This window comes from Halyomorpha halys, unplaced genomic scaffold (assembly GCF_000696795.3).
Source record: "Halyomorpha halys isolate HHAL.00 unplaced genomic scaffold, Hhal_1.1 Scaffold450.1, whole genome shotgun sequence".
Taxonomy (NCBI): Eukaryota; Metazoa; Arthropoda; class Insecta; order Hemiptera; family Pentatomidae; genus Halyomorpha; species Halyomorpha halys.
The window spans coordinates 562,169-586,377 of NW_027111919.1; the positions used below are offsets into that span (position 1 = coordinate 562,169).

The following is a 24,209-nucleotide window of genomic DNA, read 5'->3' on the forward strand; positions in this document are numbered from 1 at the left end:
TCAAATAAAAGTCACTCTTTGATATTTGAATATTTTGAATTACCTTTTACCATACCATTTGTTGCCATGTCAATGAAAAATATTTTTGTTTTTGACCTAAGTTTCATTTTGTAGGGTATATCAAATTGAGTAAATGTGGGTCATTAATATTTAATTTAAATTAGTTGATATTATTTTTCTTTTTTGATTATTGAAATAATCTCAATTACATCACTATCCTAAAGCTGAGTTGTAAATTTTAAACATGCAGGAATCTTCAAAATGAAAATACACCCTGGTTTCCAGTGTTTTTATGAAACCACCCTTAATAAGTCAAAAGTTATTTAAAAGGCATTTTTGAGAATTGTTTAGATATTTGATTTATTATTCAATCAGTATCCTTAATTTTCAAATAGTACCCATGAATTTATCCATTATATTTTTTATGGACAATAAATATTATATTATTTATAAGTTTGATGGGAAGTGGGGGGTCCACAACTCTGCTTGCAGTAGCTCCCTCCTTCTCAAGAAAGAATGGGGAGTTTTTTTTTTTTACATCTCCCTTGTCTTGGTTGTGGTCTTGATTAAATAGTTCCTTCTCCATATTTTATTAAAATTTGGTAGTTATGACACATGTTTCTCAAGTTCATTACATTTGATAATGGAGTAAAAAGTTTATCTAAAAAAAAACTACCCGAACCTCCATTACATTACAGTGGTAGTAATTTAATGGAGAATCAGATGGTATTTTAAGGATTTTAATAATGGTTATAGTTCCTAGATAATTTGGGGCCTGAGGTAGATTTTTTTAACATAAAATACTTTCATTTATTATATCCTCTGAAAATAAAATAAAAAATAAACATATTTATTAACAAAAGGGTCTCTATACAATTTGTACAATGCAAATACTTCTTAACATTAAGACTTTGATGATAATTTCTCTCTTCGTTTGAGCGCAGCTTCTGCATTCCTTTTTCTATTTGCCTCTCTCTGCAAAATTTAAACTATTTATTAAAAAAAAAAAGTAATGATTGATCAATGAATAAATTTCAGGTTGACAAATAAAATAAATTAAAATATAAATATTTTAAAATAAATAGGAGAGGAAAAAATAAAACACCATTAACATTTTTTAAAACAAATTAGAAACTTACCTCTCTTTTTAAACATTTATTCAACTCAGAATCTATATCCGTACATTTTCCAAACCAATTTCCTATTTTATTCTGAAAAAAAAAAAAATTTTAAATAAAAGCTTTAGGAACAAGTGAAAACAATTTAAACACAGCCAGTAACAAAAGCTTGTGGACAAATTTTGTATTCCAAACAAATATTATTTGTGGAATGTGGGAATATTATTTCCATAGAAATATAGTTTTAAAATAAAAAACAATATTTAGAGAACAAAATAAGTAAAGTGGAGTGTAGCTAATGTATGGCTATAATAGAAAATTATAATTTTTTGTTTCATCGCCTTTTCTGAAAGCTGAGCTTTTTACCTTCTATTTGGATATAACATCTTAATCTTTACTTAATTCCTAAAAATATAACTTATTATTAAATTTATACATTTTTTCACAGCTAGTTATTTCTGTAGCACGTAAAATAACATATTAACCAACTCCATTCATTTTAATTCCTTTCTTTTTAATTATCTAAATAAATTTAATGTTCTATGCAACAAAGTAATAAATAAAAAAAGTTTTTTTTTGTTAAAAAAAATTATCAAAAAACTTTTGCTACTGTATTATTTCAAAAATCGTATGCTTATTACTTCTTTACGACATTCTAGTAGTTTCTGTATTAGAATATTACACTCATCAGAATGTAGATGGGCTGAAAGATCCGGATGCATGACCGTTGCCTGTTTAAAAAAAGTTAAATTAAATTAATTACATTTATAAATTATTACCAATCTTAACTAATGCCTTATTAATTTATATATATATATATTTTTTTTCATTTGTTAATGGGTTGCCTATACTGCATAGGTTGCCAATCTTGGGAATTTAATATCACATAAAGTTTTATGTTACAGTATAGAATAAAACATTGTTAACATAAAACACAATCATTATAAAACATGTTTATTCACAGTGAGAATAAACTTAATTTTCTTAAGTTTATAACTCAATCTTGCCAAACATTTTATGAACTAAACAAAAAAAAAAAAATGTATCTCCTTTATCTGGGTAAGTTCTTTTCTCATCGTAAACAAATTAAAATATGTAAAGAATAATACTGGACACTTCATAACAAATGAAATAAGTCACTCAGTCATAAAACATGGTATCTGACATTTATCGTTAGACTTTTTTGCATACTAGATCCTAGGCCTAATTTCATTGATTTTCAAAGGATTTTTTTTATAAAATTTTTATTTCTAGAAGATTGATGTCGGTATTAAGTTATGGCAAGTTACTATAGGTTGAAAGTAAAATATTGTAAATTAAAAAAATTTAGCATAGTAATAGTTTTCATTTTAAAGTTATATTTTATGAAGGAGAGCCTCAAACAGTCAGTTTTACTTTTTACTAACTATTTTTATAAAAAGGATCACTTTGTATTTTTTTACAGATTTAGAGTGTTCTTATAAATTTCCAATTGTTTGTGATAGGACTTTTTGAATGGAAGGAATATACTATATGGTTGTAGAATTATGAGGGAACATTTTTTTCTTATTTTTACAAATATTTGATACATAAACCAAAAGTACTATTCATGCCTATTTCAAAAACTACTAAAAGTCAGATCTTAAAATATATTAGAACTTGGATATACAAAAATAATAATAGAACAAACACAAAAACCAAGCAGAGATACAATTTTTAGTTATAAATGGTTCATTAATGAATACATATTGTACCCTTGACAATTTAGTTGTACTTTTATTTATAACTAATTTTTAACGACTGAAGAAAGAATAATTTGATGTTCACAATATAATCTGCTCCAAAGTGAATACCATTATGGTTTATTCATCTTGAAAATAAATGTTCACCTAAATTATAACAAACAGAAAATTTGTCAGGTTTGTACTAAGTGTCTGCAATACTTTTTTAACTTACAAAAAAAATAATACTAATCATGCAGAGTTAAAAAAAGTGGACAGACTATTGAGATTATTTCAAAACACATATTTTCCTCATAATAATCAAAATACCTTTCAATTAAGGGGTCTCTTATTCCAAAGTTCAACTTAACCAGTCATAAGAGATTCAAAAATAAACTTGAAGTAACCTCCAGTAAATAAATAAAGTAATAGGTTAGGTTGTTTGTAAATTACCATAGAGGTACTGAGAGATTAAGTTACTGCATTGAATAAGTAAATGTAGTTACATAGTTTTTAAAGGTATAAATATTTTTGCTAAGTAGGTTATTATTGACATTACTTGGCCCATTATTTAGGTATGCTAATAAATATTTTAATTTTCAAAATACTATTCTATGATTCACTAATTAAATTTATAAGAGAAAAATGTGGTAACAATTTAGTTTCATACAGCAAGAGTTTATTAAATCTCAGTTTTTATCAATCATAGATCTAATTACATTACAACTCCAGCTACTTTAAAGAAAGGTATGGTTTATGAAACTGAATCATAACTAATTTTTGTCATTTTAGATTAGTAAATTCTGGATCATAACTCTACATACATTAAAAAAAATTATTAAATTAACTTAACATTTTTCCCCCAACAAAATTATTTCATTTTGAGATTTTAGTATAGGGAAAATATTACAAAAGAAATTAGTTAGATAATGTTTATTTTCTAGCTGGATAAGAAATAAGTACTACTCACTCTAAGACAAAAGCCAAAATACACATATAAAAATATAATTTAATTAGGATCAAAGTATTATTAAATTTGGGTTAGTCTAAGTCATATCGTTCATAAGAATAGAAATTGAAGTTTTAAACAAAAATTACAAGTTGGTAAAGTGATTTCTTAATTTTAATTAATCTTACATAAAATAAGTTTGCGCTGAAAAAACTCTCCAAAGGAAAGCGAGAAATCATTATTAAATTTCTTCACTATGGACACTATTTATCTTTGGAGAAAAAATAAAAAGAAGCCCAACTAGTATTCAAACAACAATAAAAAATAACTTATAATTTATAGAAAATTTTAATTAATAAACAATGATGCAGTATAGCTCAAAAAACTTTCAGATCACAATAAGTATAATTTATTGAAATAAATTAAGTATGATCCAGATAAAAACTGGTAAATATTTGGTTCAATATGTTGCTATTGAAAAATGATTAATATGCTATTAATGAGAACGTATTTTTAACCAATAACATTGGTTTTCCAGCCAGGGCCCTGTTTCATAATGAAAGCTAATAGTATTAGTTAATAGTACAAGTGTTGAAACTAGTGTGGTAATAATACTAATACTTATTTTTTTCATGATAGGGATGACTATTATTGATATTACAGGAATTAAAAAATACTAAAGTACAAGTTACTATTGTACAAGTCAGTGTAATTGAATTAAGATAAATCTAAAAGACTAATAGTATTAGTTTGTACTTTATTATGAAACAGGACCCTGGTGACAAGGAGAAAGCTACTAGCATCATCTTTAAATAATAAAAAAAAGCATTAGGAATTTGAAAATTTACTTAAATGTAAAGATTTAAATTATTGGGATAGGATATTCTTTACAGATTAATACAAATGTAACGTGCTTGGAATGAGTAATATTCATACAGTATGGAAGGAAAAATGAATGTTTAGTAAAGAAAAACATCATACCAATGGTGAAATATGGGAGTGGATATGTGATACTTCAAAGAAATATTTAATTGGCTGAGGTTGGAAAAGGTGACTGGATCTTACAACAGAGCAATGTCCCAAAGTATATAAAGGCATGGTTAATCTATAATGTACCCTGGCAGTTAAACACCTATGCCCAGTTACCAATTTTAAACTCCATTCACTTCATCATGGATTGATCCATTCAGATCAAAATGGAGTGATATAGGCACATAGAGAAGCTACCCACTGGTAGCACTCTAATCATATTTCTACACTGGAAGGTCTGAAGGCCATCTTCTTTTCAGGCACCTCAGAGGATTGTCAGGAATAGAAGAAGAAGCAAGGTTAGAAACTCGAGGGTTTTGATGGTTAGATAGTTTATAATGGAATGATTGATATCTGATTTGAGCTAGATCAGTTACATATGGAACATTGAGGTCTTTTTAGATGATTTTATTTGTTGACAGAGTAAGGAGCATTGAGAATTTCACAAAGGATTTTGGATTGTAAGGATTGGATACGAGAAGAATTTGAATGTTTAGTGGAGCCACACAGCTCAACTCCAGATAGGCCTTATAATTATAATCTAGATTAGTCTTTCGTAATGAACTGGAAGTTTAGACCGTGTGTCTAATAAGTGCTGTAATAGTCTAAATCAGTGTGCAGTTTCCTATCTTTTTTAGTCCTGTATGAGGATTCCATGTTAGTCGTTTTTCCAGATGTAGTCCAAGGTAGCGGATTTGTTCAACAGAGGTAAGAGTAACATTATTAAAGAATACTGTAGGGCAGTCTGTAGATTTATGAAAAAGGGAAAGGGTGATTTGATGGGATTTAAAGATCAAATATAAATAGAAAAATGCTAAAGTAGAATTTGTCTTAGTCAAGATCTTTTGAAGGTATCTTTCAAGCGGTTAAATTATCCTTAATATTATCTTTTGTAAAATCATAAATTGAAACCCCTTTAAAAAATTTTACTAAAACAAATCAACTTGTCTTCGAAAAACATTTAGTTTACTATCCTATAACTTAGAATTACCGAAGTTAAATTGGTTTCAGTTTCCATTTCCTATTAAGCAAAGAAATGCGAATACTTTACGAATAAAAATAATTTGTAAAATGCTGCAGTGACAGAATGAAACAAAATATTTCATCCACTCTGTCCACAATGACTTACTACCATAATTTCAGCTAAGGGTGGTCAACAAAATAATAACTTTTTCAAACTTTGCTAATTTTTATGAGAGTTTCTTATACTGTATCTTAACTTTTTTCTATTTGCTTTTTTTTGTAGAAACTACTCTAGATTTATAGAAAATATTTGAAATTTGTTATTTCTAAGTAATATAATTTTTTATCACAAATATATGCCTACTGTTATACATAATTAAAGTACTGAATTTTGACATTTCTTTTTATCTGTTTTACTTTTGTTTTCTTATTCCTTACTGAGTTTATTTTTAGACATATATAGATTTTTTTCTTATTGTGCTACCACCTCATAATTTTCATTTAATTAGGAAAATAAAGTAGGGTTTGACAATAAACTGATAATTGTAGGTATTGCATTCATGTATATTTTTTATTATTCAATTAATTAAGTTACATATCATATTCATCATTAGAATTAAATTAATCACAACAATTATATAAATATGAAAGAAAATCTATATAAAGCAAGAGTTCCTAACTTCTACAAACTCCTTGGAAATTCATGAAAAGGTTTTTTGATGATTAGCTTAGAAAATTGAATTGTTAGAAATATTAATTTTACACAGCCACAATTATACAGAAAGATTAAAAATTAAAATTGAATTATTTTCTACTGCTATTTAGAATACATTCCATAGATAAAATTATCTGATTTTTTCCTTAATGATATTGAAATAAAATAATTTACCTAATTAAGGATTGTATTCGTGAGTTGTGGGCTAAAATAGCACACTGCCATTTAATGGGGTTTATAGCTGTTAGTAAATTCAGTAGTTACGGAAATTTAAGTTGATGTACTAAACAGTTTTATTGTGAGATAAGAGACTGTAGTCTTAAGTTTGCTGTCGAACAGATCTTTGAAACCAAGGTTAAGAACTCCTGATCTTAATTAACTAAATCTTTTTTAATAAAATAATTATTTCATCAAATATAATTTTGATATAAAAATTTTGAATACATTGATTTTTCTTTATGACTTCTTAGTCACGCCTCCATGTTCAACCTGAATCATTATATTATTTTATTTACTATGAAAATTAAAGAAACATCTCTTTGTAGGGAACAGCATCAGTGACTCTCTTTAAAAGAGTTCCTATCACTTGGGCTAGGGCATCTGCTATTCCGGGACCGACCTGGGCGTCCCATTCCTGCCAGTTTTCATCTACCATCTTGTTGAAGCTGTCACCTGAAAAAGTTTGCTCAATAAATATCAACTATACAATTTATTTAATAATATCATCTATTCATTAATAATATGTTAATTTATAACTATCTTTTTTATTTTTTAATATAAATAAGGATCAACCTAACCTGACCTAATAGGAAGGGCTCTGGAATATTGTGCTGAATAAACCTGGTACAAACTTTAAATTGGTATAATAAAATAAACTCAGGTCTAGATATGAGTTGATAATTACCAGTATGTTATAGTTTAACTCCTTTCAACAGTTAGTTATTTACTGCCAGGTTGAAAAATAGCAAATATAAAAATAACAGGTTCACTTCTTTCCATGTTTGAATTAAATGTCGAAGAGCTAATTCTCTGAAGTGCTAAAGTTTTTATGGCTAAATTTGACGAAGCAGCTCTAGAAAAAGACTGTATAGTAATTAACAATCCATTATTTTTCAAATTTTTTCTATCGTTAAGATGAAATTATAATAAAAAATTTAACTTTTCTTCAAGATTCAACACTCTCCCTTCTGCCCTGAATACAGATTAATTCTTGTTGAGAATGCTGATGTCACAATAACAGTACAAAACTTATAACCAAAGAAACATTTTTTTTTTCATTAATTAAAAATCAATATTATAGCTCTGGTTGCTAAATGAATATAAAAATATACCTAGATTTTGGTCGCCATTGAAAAGGTTTTCAAACACAGGTGTTACTTTTTTGGATGTATAAGTCAACTTCCCTGGGAAGTTCGGAGATACAAATTCGACTCCATCCTTTTCTACTATACCGTAATTCATAGAATAGGTGAAATCAAGTTCATCTGAAAAAAAAATTATGAAATTTCCCAACTTGATCAGTTTATTTTAAAGTTTAAAAGTAAAAGTATACTTTCCCTCTAAAATACATTACCAATAGTAAGCGTCAGTTTTCCATTCCCTGTTACTGGAACAACCAGGAATTTCCCATTTAAGTTGTAATTAGAAGCAATCACCAGCTGTGGAATTTTTACACTGAATTGAATTATTTTGTTTGCAGCATCAAACCTGTAATCATATTTATAATCTTAATTTTTTCCCCTCAAGAACCCTTTGTGAGATACTTATATTTTATAAAGTTTATGGGAAATGTGTGGTATTATCTGTATTACAGTTATAATAGCTTTAGTTTTGAGGTTCAATAAATGAAAATTAATTAATGGAATAAAACATTAGTGATACATAACAAGAAAATAATGAGAAAAAACTAATTAAGGAGAAAAGTCAAATGAATCACAATCGAAATAGACTACATTAGTATAATTCACCATGAAATCTCAATGTTTGTTGAAAAATTTTCCAATGTTTTAATTATTTTCCTCTTTATTTTGAAAGCCTTAATGTAAGATTTTCTTAGTTGCTTAGACCTAACTATCTCGTCATAATGTTTGGTATGTGTTTTATATTTGTAAAAAGACATTGGAGAATACAAGAGTTGAGATTTGATTTAAATAATAATTTTAATTCTTTTCTTAAATTAGATTTTCAAAATACTTAAATAGCCAATTTTGTTTTGAATGGAATTTAAAAAATGTTCACCTTGGCAAGGAGTAACAATATCAAGATGTGTGAACAGAATTTTGATTAGATACGCTTTGCAGAATATTTTTTAAAAAAATGATTGTTATACATATTTATAAAAAATATTATCCTAACAACAATCTTTCGAAATTTTACATTTGATTACAGCAGGATGTCATTTTAACATCTTTTTTACTTACCTATTACTGTTTCCTTTGTTAAGTGCTGAATTTATTGTCCAATGATTAACAATTATTTGTGTATTGAGTAATTTTGGTAGATTAGTACTCACTCTGACTTGACAAGCTCTGCGTTAGTAAGGCCTTTAACTTCAACATCGCTCAATGAGAAATTTAATGAAACGCTCCTGGATCCACTTGATGTTTGTTCTATTTTCTCAATTTTCAAAGGATCCAAAACAGGAATTCCCAGTGTCGGTTCACCTGAAAAGCTCTTTACTTAGTATAAAACTAACAATGTTCATATTATTGATTACATTTCTGTTTCATACATGTAAGGAGTACATGACCAGAAAATTATTAAATTCATAACAATACATGTTATAATAACCCTTCATATACAAAATAACATCATAAATGTAGTTAGTAAACTGATTTTCTTTTTTAAATAACCGCAATTATACAGTGGATTTGACAATAATCTGTTAATCCAACTCATTTAAAAAACTTTTTTTAAAGTCTACTAATGTTGAAATAGTGAACCTGCTTCCATGGGTAAGGAGTCACATTAATTAGTCGAATTAAAAAAATACCCTTAGTCAACCACCTACAATCACCTTATCATAGTAGACAATGAGCAACGCCTATACACCAGTTTTATGCGCTGAGTAGTTTTGGCTACAAAATGAAATATATGGACACACATATCTAGTTTGATTTATATATATGTTAATAAATTTATAAATCCAGCTCTGATATAAGGCTGCGAGACTTGGGCTCTAACTGGTACCCTAGAAAGCGGAATCGAGTGATTTGAATGGAAAGTCTTCAGTGCAATTACAGAAGCGATTTGGGATCAGAGTCTTAACACATGGAGGAGAAGAACGAACAGTGAACTGCTTGCAGAGACGAGTCAGTCAATATTTCATGAAATTAAGGCAAGGTCAAGATGGGACATTAGGCTCAAAGCAATCCATCAGTACACGTCTACACAACAATGAATGCCAGGAGAGTTGGCAAAAGACGACCTCAGAGGCCAAAAACCAGATGGTAAACTGAATTGTTAAGGATGTGAAAGACCTGCATGTAACAAACTAGAAAACAGTAGCTGAAGAAAGGCAGGCGTGGAGAAGGCTGGTTTAGGCGGCCAAAGATCTGCAAGTTCTGTAGAGCCAAACAAAAAAAAAAATGTAATTATATGAAATTTAAAAAATGTTCCTTTAAATTTTCAAAATCGATGAAACTTTTTTTAATTTAAAAAAAATTAATTCTTATGGAGAAATTTCAAGGCTTTATGTTAATAAAATAAAAATGTGTAATTTAAAAGTTAGATTTTATCAAATATTAATTGTAATTTGCAACTGCTATTCTCAACCTTCAGTAAGACTTCAAATTGCTTATTGAAACCATAAGTTTTTGATTTTAATTAGAGTCATACATATAAATGCATATAATTTAGTAATAATTTTGAATCACCTTTTAACAGTCCTGCTATGGCTTCCTTTGAGTTTTCCATGATACAGTCATTAAGTTTGTCGTCATTCTGGCACTTCTGTATCGAAGCAGCTGTTGAACATATAAATTTTATCTGTATAATTGTTTATATCCTGACTACTTAATTTCATTTTTAAAATATGCGATCTCATTGCGATTAGGTAATAATGGAATAATAATAAGTATGATAATTACCTATCAATATTTATTGAGACAAGTTTTTATTTGTTTCTACTTAACTGATGCATATTCAATTATCTCTTCTACTTTTTTTAAGTCTCCCATCATTTTAAATTATAATATTACTTGCATAAAATGGGTTCAGTTGAACAATTTTTTATAATATAATATAAAACATGTTAAGATTAATAATTCATAATTAATATCACTCACTTCATAGGTGGAAGTTTATTCAATTATGTTTATAAATCCTTGAAAAAAGAATATTTATTATTGGATATTTTACATCTGTGGATATAATATTTTTAAAAAAATGTATGATGATGGTCCGTATTCTTTGGGCTTAACATTGGTTTATTTAATAAAAATAAATAAATATTGTTGGTATGTTGATTAAACATAATTTGGATAACAAATAATATTACTAAGATCATACTCTGTTTATAATAAGTTTTCAATAAAATAGAATGGAATTCAAGAAAGTAATATTCATTGAAGAACATTGCCGTAAGTATTATGCGAAAATTTCTTCCTTATATATTAAACTTAATAGGGCAGCCTAGCATTTATTCTCATATTAAACATATCACTTGTTTTGTTTAAATAGTGGTACAACTATCAAAAAAAGTTGTTCAAAGTTTTTTGCTAGTTCAAAACTAGTGTAGTTTCACCATAGACTTGTAAATCTTCATCTTCTATAATTTTCCCCCGGATAACAGATGTGCTGGTATTAAACTATACTTAATATTTCTAGAACAATGGTATAAGTTTATTGATTCGTTATTTTCAAGAGGTTTTTTGAATAATAACTATGTGGTGAGATTCATGGAAAGCAAAATAAAGGCAACAAATGGCTGAAATGATTTGATTTTTTACAGTGATAGTTGTAATGTTCAGCAAAAAAAATCATGTTATGATAAACCTATACATAAATATCACAAAATTAGTTTGTAACATTATAAAACTCATATTTATAGAGAAAATTTAGAGAAGTGAAGCCATTTTACTGTTACTGCTTTGCTTGGTTAAAGGATTATGAACATAAGATGTGCCTACTCGGAAAATCGTTCTTTGGGCCAAAGAAAAATGCAAGATTTTAATTTAATAAATAACAATAATATCCCAAAATTTTACTTTGTATACTGTATTCTATAATAGCTCGAAAATTTGTATGTTTTTGTTTTTAATCTTATCATTTATGATCTTTTTCACTTTTTTATTTTTCATTGTAATTTCTGTGATCTTTTCCGACTTTGCTTTAAATATTGTATTATTTAAAATTAAATAATTAATTTAGTTAATTCGAAGATCTTTTTTATTAAATACCGGTAAATATGGGTTAAGTACTGGCACAATACTTTTATTTAGTTCTAAGAGATAGGAATATCTAATAAACATAAAATTAGAAGTATGGAGTAAAGTTTGACGTCAATATTTCTAAAAACATATATTTGATATGTTCATATGTTTCTGAAATATTAGTATTACGCAAGATATTTATTTAAGTAATTTTAAATACTTAAGACAATAATTTGACTGAACTGATCCCTAGGAATTTTTAAAGCCTACTTTTAGGGTGATTTTTACCCTGCCACGACGTGACAGGATTCCAAAAATTTGATTTATAAACCCTTTATTTGTAAGTATTAGAAATAATATTTGTAGCCATTATTAAGACACAACTAGACAAAATTTCTTGGGAATGATCTAGACAATCAGGATAATAATAAACGCCATATTGTCAGAGGGCAAGTTTCTTCTCTTTTCTACTTCCGATTTGTTTCTTCTACAAATTCTTCTACGCGCGTATCGTATTGGAAAGGAATCGTCAAAAAGGAATATTACCAACTATACTGGCTCCTCATACAAGATAAAATTAATTAGTTGCAATTTTTTCGTCAGTTTTGCGTAAAATAATTACTGAATTATCTACTAGAGTTCTCTGATGCTTAGAGTTGGATCGATCGATGTTGGCCGACGAACATAGCCCGGCAGGATTGAAAATTACTATGAAATATTCATAGTATATTTACTACTGTTGCCTCTTTTAATTTATTATATTTAATAAAATAGTTAAATTTTGTACTTCGCTCTTCCTTAGATACCTTTACTAAAAAATAAATTGTATGGTAAATTATTTGGATACCGACCGAAAATAAATTTTGATAAAGTATGTTATGTTAAATAATTACTACGTGTCTGAACACCATCATCGATTTCGATATGGCACAAGATTCAGTTGACTATTGGAAACTACAATATTTTGAATACTAAAAAAATGTGATTCATTTATTTTTATTCTTAGAAGTTGAGTTTTGTTCGAGTTTAAAAAAGACCAGTTCCCATTTACCACTTATTTTATATTGTAGCCTGTCATTAAGAAGTAAATTCGTACTGGAAACGGTTTCACTATACGTGGTAAAATAAAGGTATAGTGAAGATTTGTAACTATTTCGTGAATGTGCGTAAACTACTTCTATAAGCACGCACCGTGATTGTGAACACTAACAGTTAGTTATTATGTAACAGGTTAAACGAACTTGTAACAGGTTGTTTTACAAAATGACAAAAATTGGCCACTGCATGGACTACTAGTAATGGAATCGGCCATAGGAGTTAAGGGACCCCATGGGTCGCGAGGCTCTGGGTTTGAACCTTTAAAGATGGCACTGTATAACAAGAATTCTTTTTTAAAGAATCTAACGTTAGAAAACTCACAGTACTTTGGAGTGTTCCGTGAAAGGGTCCAGCAGGAAATATTTTCTTAGAACTCATTGTTAAAACTGCCTTATTGTTTTCTATACCTGAGTTTTAAGTTCTAGTTAAAAGGTTTCAACAATTTCGGATCAAACCTTGCGGGGACCTAGGCTATACAATATTGTAGAGCCCTCCCCTCTAGACTATGGTCTGTTTGCCTGAGAGTTTGGAAAGTATCTAATACACTCCAAGAGGAAAGAAACTAAAGCTAATGTACAAGTCATTTATTCAATGTTTCTAATCCCTGAGAGATCGCCCCATACCCCTCCTGGATCCATTCTTGGATTTAAATAGATATATGTACAAAGGGCGTACCCAAGATCAAAACTAGGGGAGGCAAGCCATAGGTTGTGACATTTCAGCACGGGAAAGGAGAATGAAACCAAAATTTTAAAAAAACTAAATATAATTGTCGCTATACTTTATTAGTTATTACAATTAGTATTTCCATACAAAATATATATATACTTTATCCCAAACAGAGAGTGGTGTTCCACTTATTCAAATTTTGCTTTAATGGTCCAAAAACTTATAGAGGCGAGAACCACTGCAATACTGCCATACTTATTTTAAACGTGGTATCTTACAAAACCAAGAAAACCAAAATGTTTTTTTGAGGCAGTTATAAGAAAATTACTGTTTGGAAGACACTGCAACTTTACTAAGCAGGGCGCTATAGAACATTTATTACAAACCACCACCAAACTTAAAATTTTGTTAATGACCGAGATGGGTATAATATTGCACTATAAACATTCTTATTTCTATTACATCAAAAATAAGAAATTGGCAATTAAAATAGTTAAAATAATAGAATAAAATATAAAATAAATGTTAATACTGACGTAGGCTTGCAGCACTAGATAGAGCCACTGAAGAAAAGATGAGGATGAGATAATTCAACATTGCGGCTGGAAAGTGGAAGCGATTCTGTCTTCTCCCTCCACCTCCACCCTTGTATTATATCTCCTTGGGTTTTTTTCTGTTCCTCGTTGTCGTCACAAAGTGTCTTAAGTAAAAATACAAAGCACGAGGCAGATCTGTTTTACATGTTTTTTTTTTTACTTCATAGCTTAATGACCAGACTAGGAAAGTCGTTGATTTACAAAACTTGTTTTATTATGGTAATGACTGTATTTATTAATTATTTAAATCAATGAAGCTTAGGAAAGGTACAATCGAATAATAGATATTTTATCTTTGTTAAGAATCCATTCAAATTTTTATTTACAAATTTTAAGATATTCAGATCAAATCGGTTGTTGAATATTCAAAAGGCTTTGTTTGTTATATTTTACAAGAAAGAAGCCAAATAATTTCTAAACATTGAAAGACTTAATAATTGAAAATTTAGACAGATAAATGTCGAGCTTAAAAGTGTTTTAAAAACTTGACACAAATTTAATGTTTGGGCGCCAATAGGCCTAAGAATGTTTAGCGCCCCCTCTTCGCACTATCAGCAAAAAAATCTCTCAATAATAAAACGAGATAAAACTTAAAACATAAACTAATTATTCTCATAAGATATTAACAATAATAAAGTCTACCAGATCAGTACTGATGCAATCCTCCCATCTACGCTTCTGTCTACTCGTCCGCTCAGTGTTTAACATTTCATTACATCTCCATCTTATTCTATAGAATTGCGAATTATATAAATTATATTTACGGGGTACAGTTCATTCAATTCAAGTTGTGTAACTTTGATTCTCCTGATAGCTCATTCTTTTTCGGCCCGAATATTTTATATGTAATTCCCGTATTGCTAACCATATATTTTGTTTTATCTGCATTTATTTCGATATCTAGTTTTATGAGATAGGAAAGTTAAATAAATTTGCGAGGAATGAGGCCGTTGCAAACGAGTGTGTTAAGAAGTCACCTCAGTGATCTAGAAACTACCGCCGGTTCGATTCTGATCTAGGCGGGTAAGCTTTTATTGTATGGCGGCCCCACGGCGTGAAAACTCGGCTTTCCCACTCTGAATAGAATAGGTTGGTAACCTGTAAAAGAACCCCTTCCACATCTTAGAAATTGTCACGAAAAAGTAAAGAATATTCTCGAATATGCAACGAACGTTTTAACCCCATGTGTGTGAACAGTCTTAAATAAACTTAGCTGTTTCTTAAGGTTCGTTTTTTTGTAATTTAATTTTTTTTTTTCTCTCAGCTAAATTTTGTAATTAACGACCTTGGTAAATAACATTATGTGCCAGTCTTTATGTTTTGAAAGAATCAGTCATAAAACTTTAATGAATATAAATTATTATAGTGTTGGACATAGACAAAGCCTTCTGTGAAGTGATTTCAAGAATAATTATTTCTAATATTATCTGTTTCATTTTAAAGATATGTAATTCTTCATGATTAACCATTTTATGAATAATCAGTCAGTAATATGACTAAGGCTATAAATATCCACTGAGTTGTTTACAACATGCTGAGAAATATCTGTGAATATGCTGTTATATTTTCTAAATGTAATGAAAAAGTATTGTTCAATTATATTGTATATATACAATAGACAAGTGATCGAAAAATTATTAGTATATTGAGTAATAATATATATTGCTGCTTTGCTTGGATAGTGCCACATTTGACAAACATTTATTTTTTTTATTTTTTGTGTTTGACGTATTCCATAGATTGTACCTTAGGCTGTGGTTACTTTGTAACAACGCTTCTAGCTTTAGTACTGTCTGTAGGAACACAATAGTAAAGAAAGAAACCCCAGTTTATTGTAATATCTTTGGGATACGTGCAATTAAAAAATAAACCAATTTTTTTTCTTTTGAGAGATTTGTTGCTATTTAAGCAAAACAGCGATGAATAAATAACACGAGTACCTATTACTAAAACAATCAATTTATATTGTTTAAAACATTTAAACATTTCTCTCTTTTGTTTTTTTGTTTTTTTAGCAGTACAAATAATGTATTCAGTTCATTGCAGATTCACATCCTTGGATTCATTATGAGCATTGTTCCTTACAAGTTGCTAAGGATGAGGAACATTTTAGAGCCAAATATCAAGAAGGAAAAGAAGAAGTTGAAGAGGATTTTAGAAGTTTCTTTGAAGATGTGCAAACATCATGAAGCTGGTTTTACAGGATCGTTAATATTCTTTATTAATTTAAAGATTAGCTTGTATAATAGTTGATATTTATAGATTTACACAAACACACACCATTCTTATTGTTATTAATCTTAATAGGTATGAAGAAGGAATCATGGGTAGAAATGGACCAGGAATGCCAAAAGGAGGTAGCAGGAATAATAAAAGATTTACTAAAAGAGTAGTTCTTTGAAAGGTCTATATTGTATGACTTTCTATTCTATTCTATTGTATATAACTTTATATTTTAGTCTGTATTTATATTTATACAAGTCAGTATTCTCTGGCATTTAAAGAGTGAAAGAGGAACACATGGATCAAAAGGTAACAGAGAGAGATGATTTTTTTTACTTTAATAGATACGGTAATAATACTGTTTTTGATGAGAATTATATTTCAATTTTATATTCAACTAATTAAAAATGCTATTAATTGAGAATATAATTTTATGTAAAAGTTTTATAAAATTAGCTTTTTTTTAAAAAAAAAAAATTATGCTTATTCTGTTGTATATATAACAATTTTTTTTTTTTAATAATATAACTATTGATATTAGTAAATTATAAATACTCTACAATTAGAATAAAAAAACTTCCTTTGATTATCCAATAAAAAAGATCTTTTTATAATTTTATTTATTAATATTTTACATTTTTCATAACCTTTATTTTATTATTATTTCCCTCATTTTCCGTCTTGTAGTGTGTACTGTATTTTTATATTTATCTTTTATCTAATTTTTTATCTTTTATTACTTCTGTCTTCATTATGTGTCTAATATATTTTTGTAATTCTGGTTTATTTATACTTTTAAGTGTACTTCTTATTTTCATTTAATTTATTCATTTTTATATAAATTTTCAAATATTTTATATAATTTGTAGGGATACTTAAGCTATAGATTATAGCTATTTGTATCTTTTTTAGCCCTAAAGAAGAACCCCTGCATAATAAATTGTTTATTCACTATTTGAGTGATTTTGACCACACTCAGACTATCTTCTTTTTATTAATTACACAATCAATGATCTTCCAGAAGGTTTTTTGTCTGTTTAATTTTGTTTCCCCTTATTTTCAGCTGTTATTTTGTGGGTCACTTTCCTGGGCTTTTATCTGAATAAATTTATCAAATTATTAATTTTATCTGGGTTTTTCTTATAATTTTAATACCCAGCAAAGTATTTGTTACTTCTACATTTTTTTGCACTAACTTTGTTGGAAAAATCAACAACAAAAATAAAATTATTTACGATTGAAAATATTTTGTATATTTAAAAAAAATTTCCTTTGGTTTATTACTTAGAAGCTTTATACAGTAGACATGTCAATAACAAGTATATTTTCTCATTTTGCCCAGATCACTGCAATGGAAAAAGCTTTCCTCTGCTGGGAGCCCATTTAGTGTTTGGATCAGACTTTTCTAAATTCATTAAGTGGTTTATGGACAATTGATACTATTTATAAGAACATTATATAATATTATAGAAAAGTCTGATCCAAACGCCAAATGAGCACCTGGCAGAGGGCAACTTTTTCCATTGGATTAATTTGAGCAAAATGAGAAAATAGATGAACTCATTCTTGACATGTCTACTGTACTAAGCTTCTAATTAATAAACCAATGGGAATTTTTTTTTAAATGTGCAAAATATTTTCAATTGTAAATAACTTTATTTTTGTTGTTAATTTTTCCAACAAAGTTAGTGCAAAAAAAAAAAAAAAATTAAAAAGCAATAAATACTTTACTGGATTTTAAAAATATGAGAAAAACCACAGATAATCTTAATAATTTGATAAATTTATTCAGATAAAAGCCCAGAGAATTGACTAACTAAATAACAGCTGAAAATAAGAGGGAAAAATTAAAACAAACAAAAAAACCTTTTTGGAAGATCGTTGATTGTGTTATTAATAAAAGGAAGATGGACAGTTAAAAATATAAATAAACAAGAATACAAAAATATATTAGACATATAATGAAAACTGAAATAATAACAAATAAAAAAGTAAATAAAAGATAAATATCAAAATACAGTACACACCTAAAGATAGAAAATAAGGGAAATAATAATAAAATAAAGGAAAATAATAAACAAAATAGGTAATATTTGACTAATTTAAGAATGAAATTTATAGAAGGAAACTTGAAGGTAAGGGCAGAAATCTCGAGTCTTCTAAGGAATGTTTCATTATTTTTACACTAGTATAATGTACTTCAACTTTGGAAAATCAATTTACTTCCAGTTAGGTGAGAAGTACATAAGAATAACAAAACAAGTGTGATATGTCATAATTGTGAAAGAAATATGAGCCAGAATCACAGTATTTGTCAGGTAACATGAAAGTAACATTAACAAGATACAAACAACCATGAAGACTACATCATGGATATTTGCTATTCTATTATATACTAAATAAAAAGTATTTAATAAAATATAACCGTTATGCAAAATTGATTATTTGCATATTACCATGTATATCTTTCTTCATAGGATATTATGTAATAAAAAGAAATTTAAAATAACATTGTCATTCTATTTTGTAATCCATTTCAATGACACTGAAAAATTAATGTTTAGTTTTTAATACAGCTGTTTACCCTGAAGCGTGGCACATCCTGCAGAGCGTTGTTTTTAAAAAGTGAAATTTAATGAAAATGGATTAATAATATATAATAATCAGTGAAAAAAAAAAATTGTTTATATTTATGCTTTATTAGTGTCAAGAATTATAGAATACAATTTTTAGCTAATAAGCTTGCAACGTAAATGAAATACATATTTATAAATAAATGTCATGAATACAATTTGTTTTTTGCTAATAATATTATTGATATCCAATAACTCATTCTCAAACAAGCTTAAACAAATTTTCAATTTAGTTTAATGAATTAAAATAAGTCCTGGTTTAATTTAAAAACCAATTGTTTTTAATTTATTTCTCATGTATTGTTACTGTAAGCACAATTCTAATATATATTACTATTTTCTGTCGTTATAATATTATTTTCAAACTTAGTAAACAAATATAAAATCCATTAAACAAAGATATTTTTAGGAAATTGGATTCATTTTTCGGTTTTATATGGGTTCCATTAAATGAACAATATTTTTCTATATTTTAAATTTAAATAAGTATTTCATTTGAAATTTTTTGGTACCCATATAATATTCACAATATTATAAATCTAAAACTATTTTGAATGTTACAGTAGGATTTTTTATAATCTCTATATATCAATTGTTAATTGTGTTTTTTATATTCTAATGTAAAAGAAAGTTTGAAACAATTAAAATGCCAAATATTTCACATTTGAACCCTTTTAAACTTATAGGTGAATTACTTTTTCTTTTTTTTTTACTTTTTGGCTATGCTATTGCTTTCATGGGTTTGGATACTTAGAACTGAGACAACCTTTATATTTCATTAAAAGTGGGAAACCTTAAAAAGTCAAGTCCAAAACATCTTATTTAACCTGCTTATACTTAATCTAGTTTTGCGTAAATTTAATACACAACAACTAGTTATTATAATGAGAACTGACCCCGCTAGATTTGTTAGTTCTAGTTTTAATTATTCTTTTATTCAGCTTTAAGTTCATCACAATGATCTTTAATTTAAAACATTTTTGGTAACTTTATTTGGCGTGTATACAAACAAATCTTTCGACTTTTCTAATCTGAAATATTGGCTTGTAATTATCAATTATTTTATTGGAGTCACCAAGTGAAGTCATTTCAAAGCATTTTGCTCATCAAGAATGAAAGTGGAACAATGCAAACTTTCTATTATTGGAATTTTAAACTTATAGGATAATCCCCCCTCTATTTGTCAAAAATGACCAGGGAAGGGATAAACTAATATATATTTATATAAGTGAAAGCTAACATTAATGTTTATCTTTATTTATTTCTACATATATGACAGGTTTTTGGGGTATATATCTTCAGAAAATATATTGAAAGCATAATTCTCTTGATTGATACAAATCTTCTTCAATTTTTTATTGAAATACTCATTTACAACATAGTAGTAAAATGAGAATTAAATTGTTATTTATCTATTATAATAATGTATCATGGAATTATTTTGTCATAATCTAATTCAAATAAAAACATAATTTAAATGACTATTTTATTATTAAACTTCTTTCCTAATTTTCCTATCCCCATAAACCCTTGACAAAACTAATTTGCAACTCACTACTTATTCATACTAAATTCTTAATTATTTGATGTTTTTAACTAATCTTATATAACAATGCTACAGTCACTCATAAAAATGTGAAATTACTTAATCATAGTTAAATTCAAAAAATAATATATTTTAAATATCAGTATTTTATTGCTATTTTACTATTTTATATTTTATCTCCAGTTTATTAAGTTAATAAAAGCATAAAGGAATGGACAATCTATCTATCAAGCAAGATAATAACTGATTAAAAACGTACATAAACAAATATGTGTGAAAAATTATACATCTTCCTGGCTCATATCAATAAACAAAAAAAATTACGTAAAAATAACAATTTAGAATGTTAAAATAATAGTTCCACCAACTGCCTAAAGATAGCAGCACAAACCGAGAAAAGTAGAAAATAATAGTTCCGATTAGCACCGCCAGAATGCAGCACCATCCAAACAGCCGTTTCCCAAGTTCAAATATTGCTGCAAAATAATTTTTAATAATAGTTCGACTAATTGTCGAAAGATAGCAGCACCAATCAAGAAAGGTAGAAAACATTAGTTCCAATAACCGCCACAAGATGCCAGCACCATCCAAACAGTCATTTCCGAAGTCTAGCACGAAAATTTTTGATTTGTATTAGGATATTAGAAGATTGCAGGAGCTCGACAATTCTGTCGGCGCCTGGGTCGGTTCTTTCAAGTGAGCTCCTGTGACTTCCTAATATCCTAATACAAAGTAAAAATTTTCGTGCTAGACTTCGGAAATGACTGTTTGGATGGTGCTGGCATCTTGTGGCGGTTATTGGAACTAATATTTTCTACCTTTCTCGATTGGTGCTGCTATCTTTAGGCAATTAGTCGAACTATTATTAAAAATTATTTTGCAGCAATATTTGAACTTGGGAAACGGCTGTTTGGATGGTGCTGCATTCTGGCGGTGCTAATCGGAACTATTATTTTCTACTTTTCTCGATTTGTGCTGCTATCTTTAGGCAGTTGGTAGAACTATTATTTTAACATTCTAAATTGTTATTTTTACGTAATTTTTTTTGTTTATTGATATGTGCCAGGACGATGTATAATTTTTCACACATATTTGTTTATGTACGTTTTTAATCAGTTGTTATCTTGCTTGATAGATAGATTGTCCATTCCTTTATGCTTTTATTAACTTAATAAACTGGAGATAAAATATAAAATAGCAATAAAATACTGATATTTAAAATATATATTTTTTGAATTTAACTATGATAAAATAATTTCATCTTTTTATGAGTGTGTGTTGCATTGTTATATAAGATCAATTAGAAACTTCAAATAATTAAGAATTTAATTATGATTTAAGTAATGAGACGTAAATTAGTTTCATTATGTAAAATTAACTATTTACATGGATCCTCAGGGAGACCTCTAGTTCCTATTTTATAAAGATTTGAAGTGGCTATTATCCTTCCTACTATTTTAAGTATTCCCTGGCATCCTTCCTCTACCAAATTCTCTAATCACACCAACCATCATGTATCTCATATCTTCCTTTATTCAAATATCCTGTTTGAACCTTTGTTCAGTGACTTTAAATTATTTTTTCTCTCCTTGTTATAAATTATATATTTACAATGTAATAATGATAAAAATTACGAGCACATCAAACCAGAAGTAGTAAGTACCACACTTTAATGACGTCTTCCATCTTCAAAAATCTTGTACAACATTTCCTAGTAAATTCTATTTAAAAAAATTAGAATAAAATTCAATAAGATTAAAATGTTGTCCCCCTGGTTAGAATTTGACAGTTATTTGGCCTCATATTTTTGCCAAAAATATTTCACTCATTGATGAAAGCAACCTTACCAATAATTATGATGTCTTATTAATATTTTAAATGATTCTGGCATGTACAAAGCATATTTATCGATGTTTTGTAAGATATTACATTTCATATTTGAAAGATTTGTTATTTATATAAATTTGGTCTTGGCTTATGACAAATAAAAAACAAACTTGTTTTATGAATAGCATATATTTACAAATGTGAATACACATGTCCGTATAGATATACAGATAAACTAAAAAAAATAAATAAATAAATCGATTTAACAAAAATTGTTATCCAAACAAAAAATCTAGTTATAATAAATTCTTTTTACACACATACTTAAAGCTATAATGAGATAAATTATTAAGGTTTATATACAATCCTTCGCAACAGTTTCATGATATTGCTTTATTTACATAAAAGATTTTTATAAGTACAAAAAATTCTGCACAGACCAGAAAACAATTTTTTAGATGTTTCAAAGAAGTTTTCAGTTTCTTAGTGTTTGGGAGGAGGAGTTGTGGTTGTACGTAAAGGTTTCCTCGCCATCCCTTGTCTAAACATCGCCCCTACAGATACCACTGTACACGAACAGCATGAAGGCAACAGGAATGTATCTTTAACTGGTTTCCCATCATCATCCACAGCTACCATTCTCCGGTAAATGTACTTCTGTTTGCACACAGTCTTGTAGCCGTTGGGAAATGAGTCATTAAAAAAACAGCTTTGTTCAGGTTCATCACTGGTCTTCCTAAAATGAAAATATGGAGGCTTTTATTAATACAAAACAAGCTTCAACAAAAAATAAATAAGATGAAAAATGAAGTATAAAAATCATTTCTTTTTCTTTTTCTTTAAGGTTATGTTTAAGGTTTAATATCAGAATTCTTAAGATATAAAATACTTCCTTCCTAAAGTCAAAATAATTTTTTTTTTTTTCAGAATTATTCTAATTTTTAAAAAACTGAATTTACAGTAAGATATACATTCCCTCATTTTATATTTAAAATAACAGAGTCTACCGAGCAATTCCTTTATGAGTTTTCAAAAAATATTGACAAAGGATGGTTGCCTAACTTTTGATGGTTTCAAATAATGATTATTTTATTTGAGGAAAATCAGTTGAAATCAAAGAAAATAACAAAAAAGTTTTTTGTTTCTTTTATGGTAATAGCTTAAGTTTTGGCCTGACTATGTAGGGTTCCTTTAAGATTGAGGGAATGTGTGCTTACATTAGTTAAAAAGTGAACTTGATTAGCTTAACAAAGTTCATAACTTTTTAAAACCCCTAACCACACCCACCTGTCTGGCTGATGGTTATTGTTATTTTACTTAATAGGTCAAAAACAAGATGCGAAACCATTTTTAGACTGGGTCAACTAATTTTAATTTCGACTAAATCAATGTGACTGAACTTGTACTTTACTTTTCTTAAATAGTATCCTATCTAGTGCTACAAAAGCCAATCAAGCTTAGATGATCATACATTTTGTTCATATAATCAACTTGTAAAAACAGAGTTTAAAATAAAATGTTCAGATGAAGGAATGTGACAAACAACAATTTTAAAGAAAATTGTTATTTTGAGCAAAATGCTGTTTTGTAGCTCCATAAAGCGATATATTATCTTTGTCTGTATTCCAACATATTTGACTACCTCACACAAACTGTGCAATAGGGTAAATTGCTATAAAGATGGATCCTTAGTGGAACAAGGCTCTGGAGCAGGAATCTGAAGAATGGACAGATCTAATGAAGGCATCTTCATAACGTTAGGAAAGCACAC

General features: G+C 27.8%; 2 protein-coding genes and 1 long non-coding RNA gene across 5 annotated transcripts in view; all 3 read right to left on the bottom strand.

Annotated features, from left to right (window-relative positions):
• Positions 1-1,134: 1,134 nt before the first annotated feature.
• LOC106682901 (uncharacterized) lies at positions 1,135-3,262 on the bottom strand. The gene is made up of 3 exons (XR_001343493.2): positions 3,149-3,262; positions 1,760-1,849; positions 1,135-1,211 (listed from the first exon to the last, which is right to left on the bottom strand). It is a non-coding gene; the product is annotated as an uncharacterized lncRNA (long non-coding RNA).
• A 3,049-nt stretch (positions 3,263-6,311) lies between these two features.
• On the bottom strand, positions 6,312-14,272 carry LOC106682913 (circadian clock-controlled protein daywake). Its single transcript, XM_014424050.2, has 6 exons — positions 14,150-14,272; positions 10,350-10,439; positions 8,987-9,137; positions 8,048-8,181; positions 7,806-7,958; positions 6,312-7,146 (listed from the first exon to the last, which is right to left on the bottom strand). Exons 1-6 carry the CDS (start codon positions 14,208-14,210, stop codon positions 6,998-7,000), a joined length of 738 nt encoding a protein of 245 aa, XP_014279536.1. The 5' UTR covers positions 14,211-14,272; the 3' UTR covers positions 6,312-6,997.
• Positions 14,273-22,608: 8,336 nt separating this feature from the next.
• Positions 22,609-24,209, bottom strand: part of spz (Spaetzle domain-containing protein) — a 49,127-nt gene continuing 47,526 nt past the window's right edge. For all 3 annotated transcript variants that reach the window (XM_067049835.1, XM_014424047.3, XM_014424048.3), the window contains one exon: positions 22,609-23,174. In XM_067049835.1, coding sequence (XP_066905936.1) covers positions 22,922-23,174 — 253 coding nt within the window. In that variant the 3' untranslated portion in view covers positions 22,609-22,921. The remainder of the gene's footprint in view (positions 23,175-24,209) is intronic.

Bases quoted from the DNA above. Each gene is read 5' to 3' on its own strand.
- LOC106682913 (XM_014424050.2), bottom strand. From the start codon at position 14,210: ATGTTGAATTATCTCATCCTCATCTTTTCTTCAGTGGCTCTATCTAGT. The intron at 9,138-10,349 runs GTGATTCAAAAT...AGAGCTTTTCAG, and splicing joins CATAGCAGGACTGTTAAAAG to GTGAACCGACACTGGGAATT. The intron at 7,147-7,805 runs GTATATTTTTAT...AAACTTTTTCAG, and splicing joins CAATGGCGACCAAAATCTAG to GTGACAGCTTCAACAAGATG.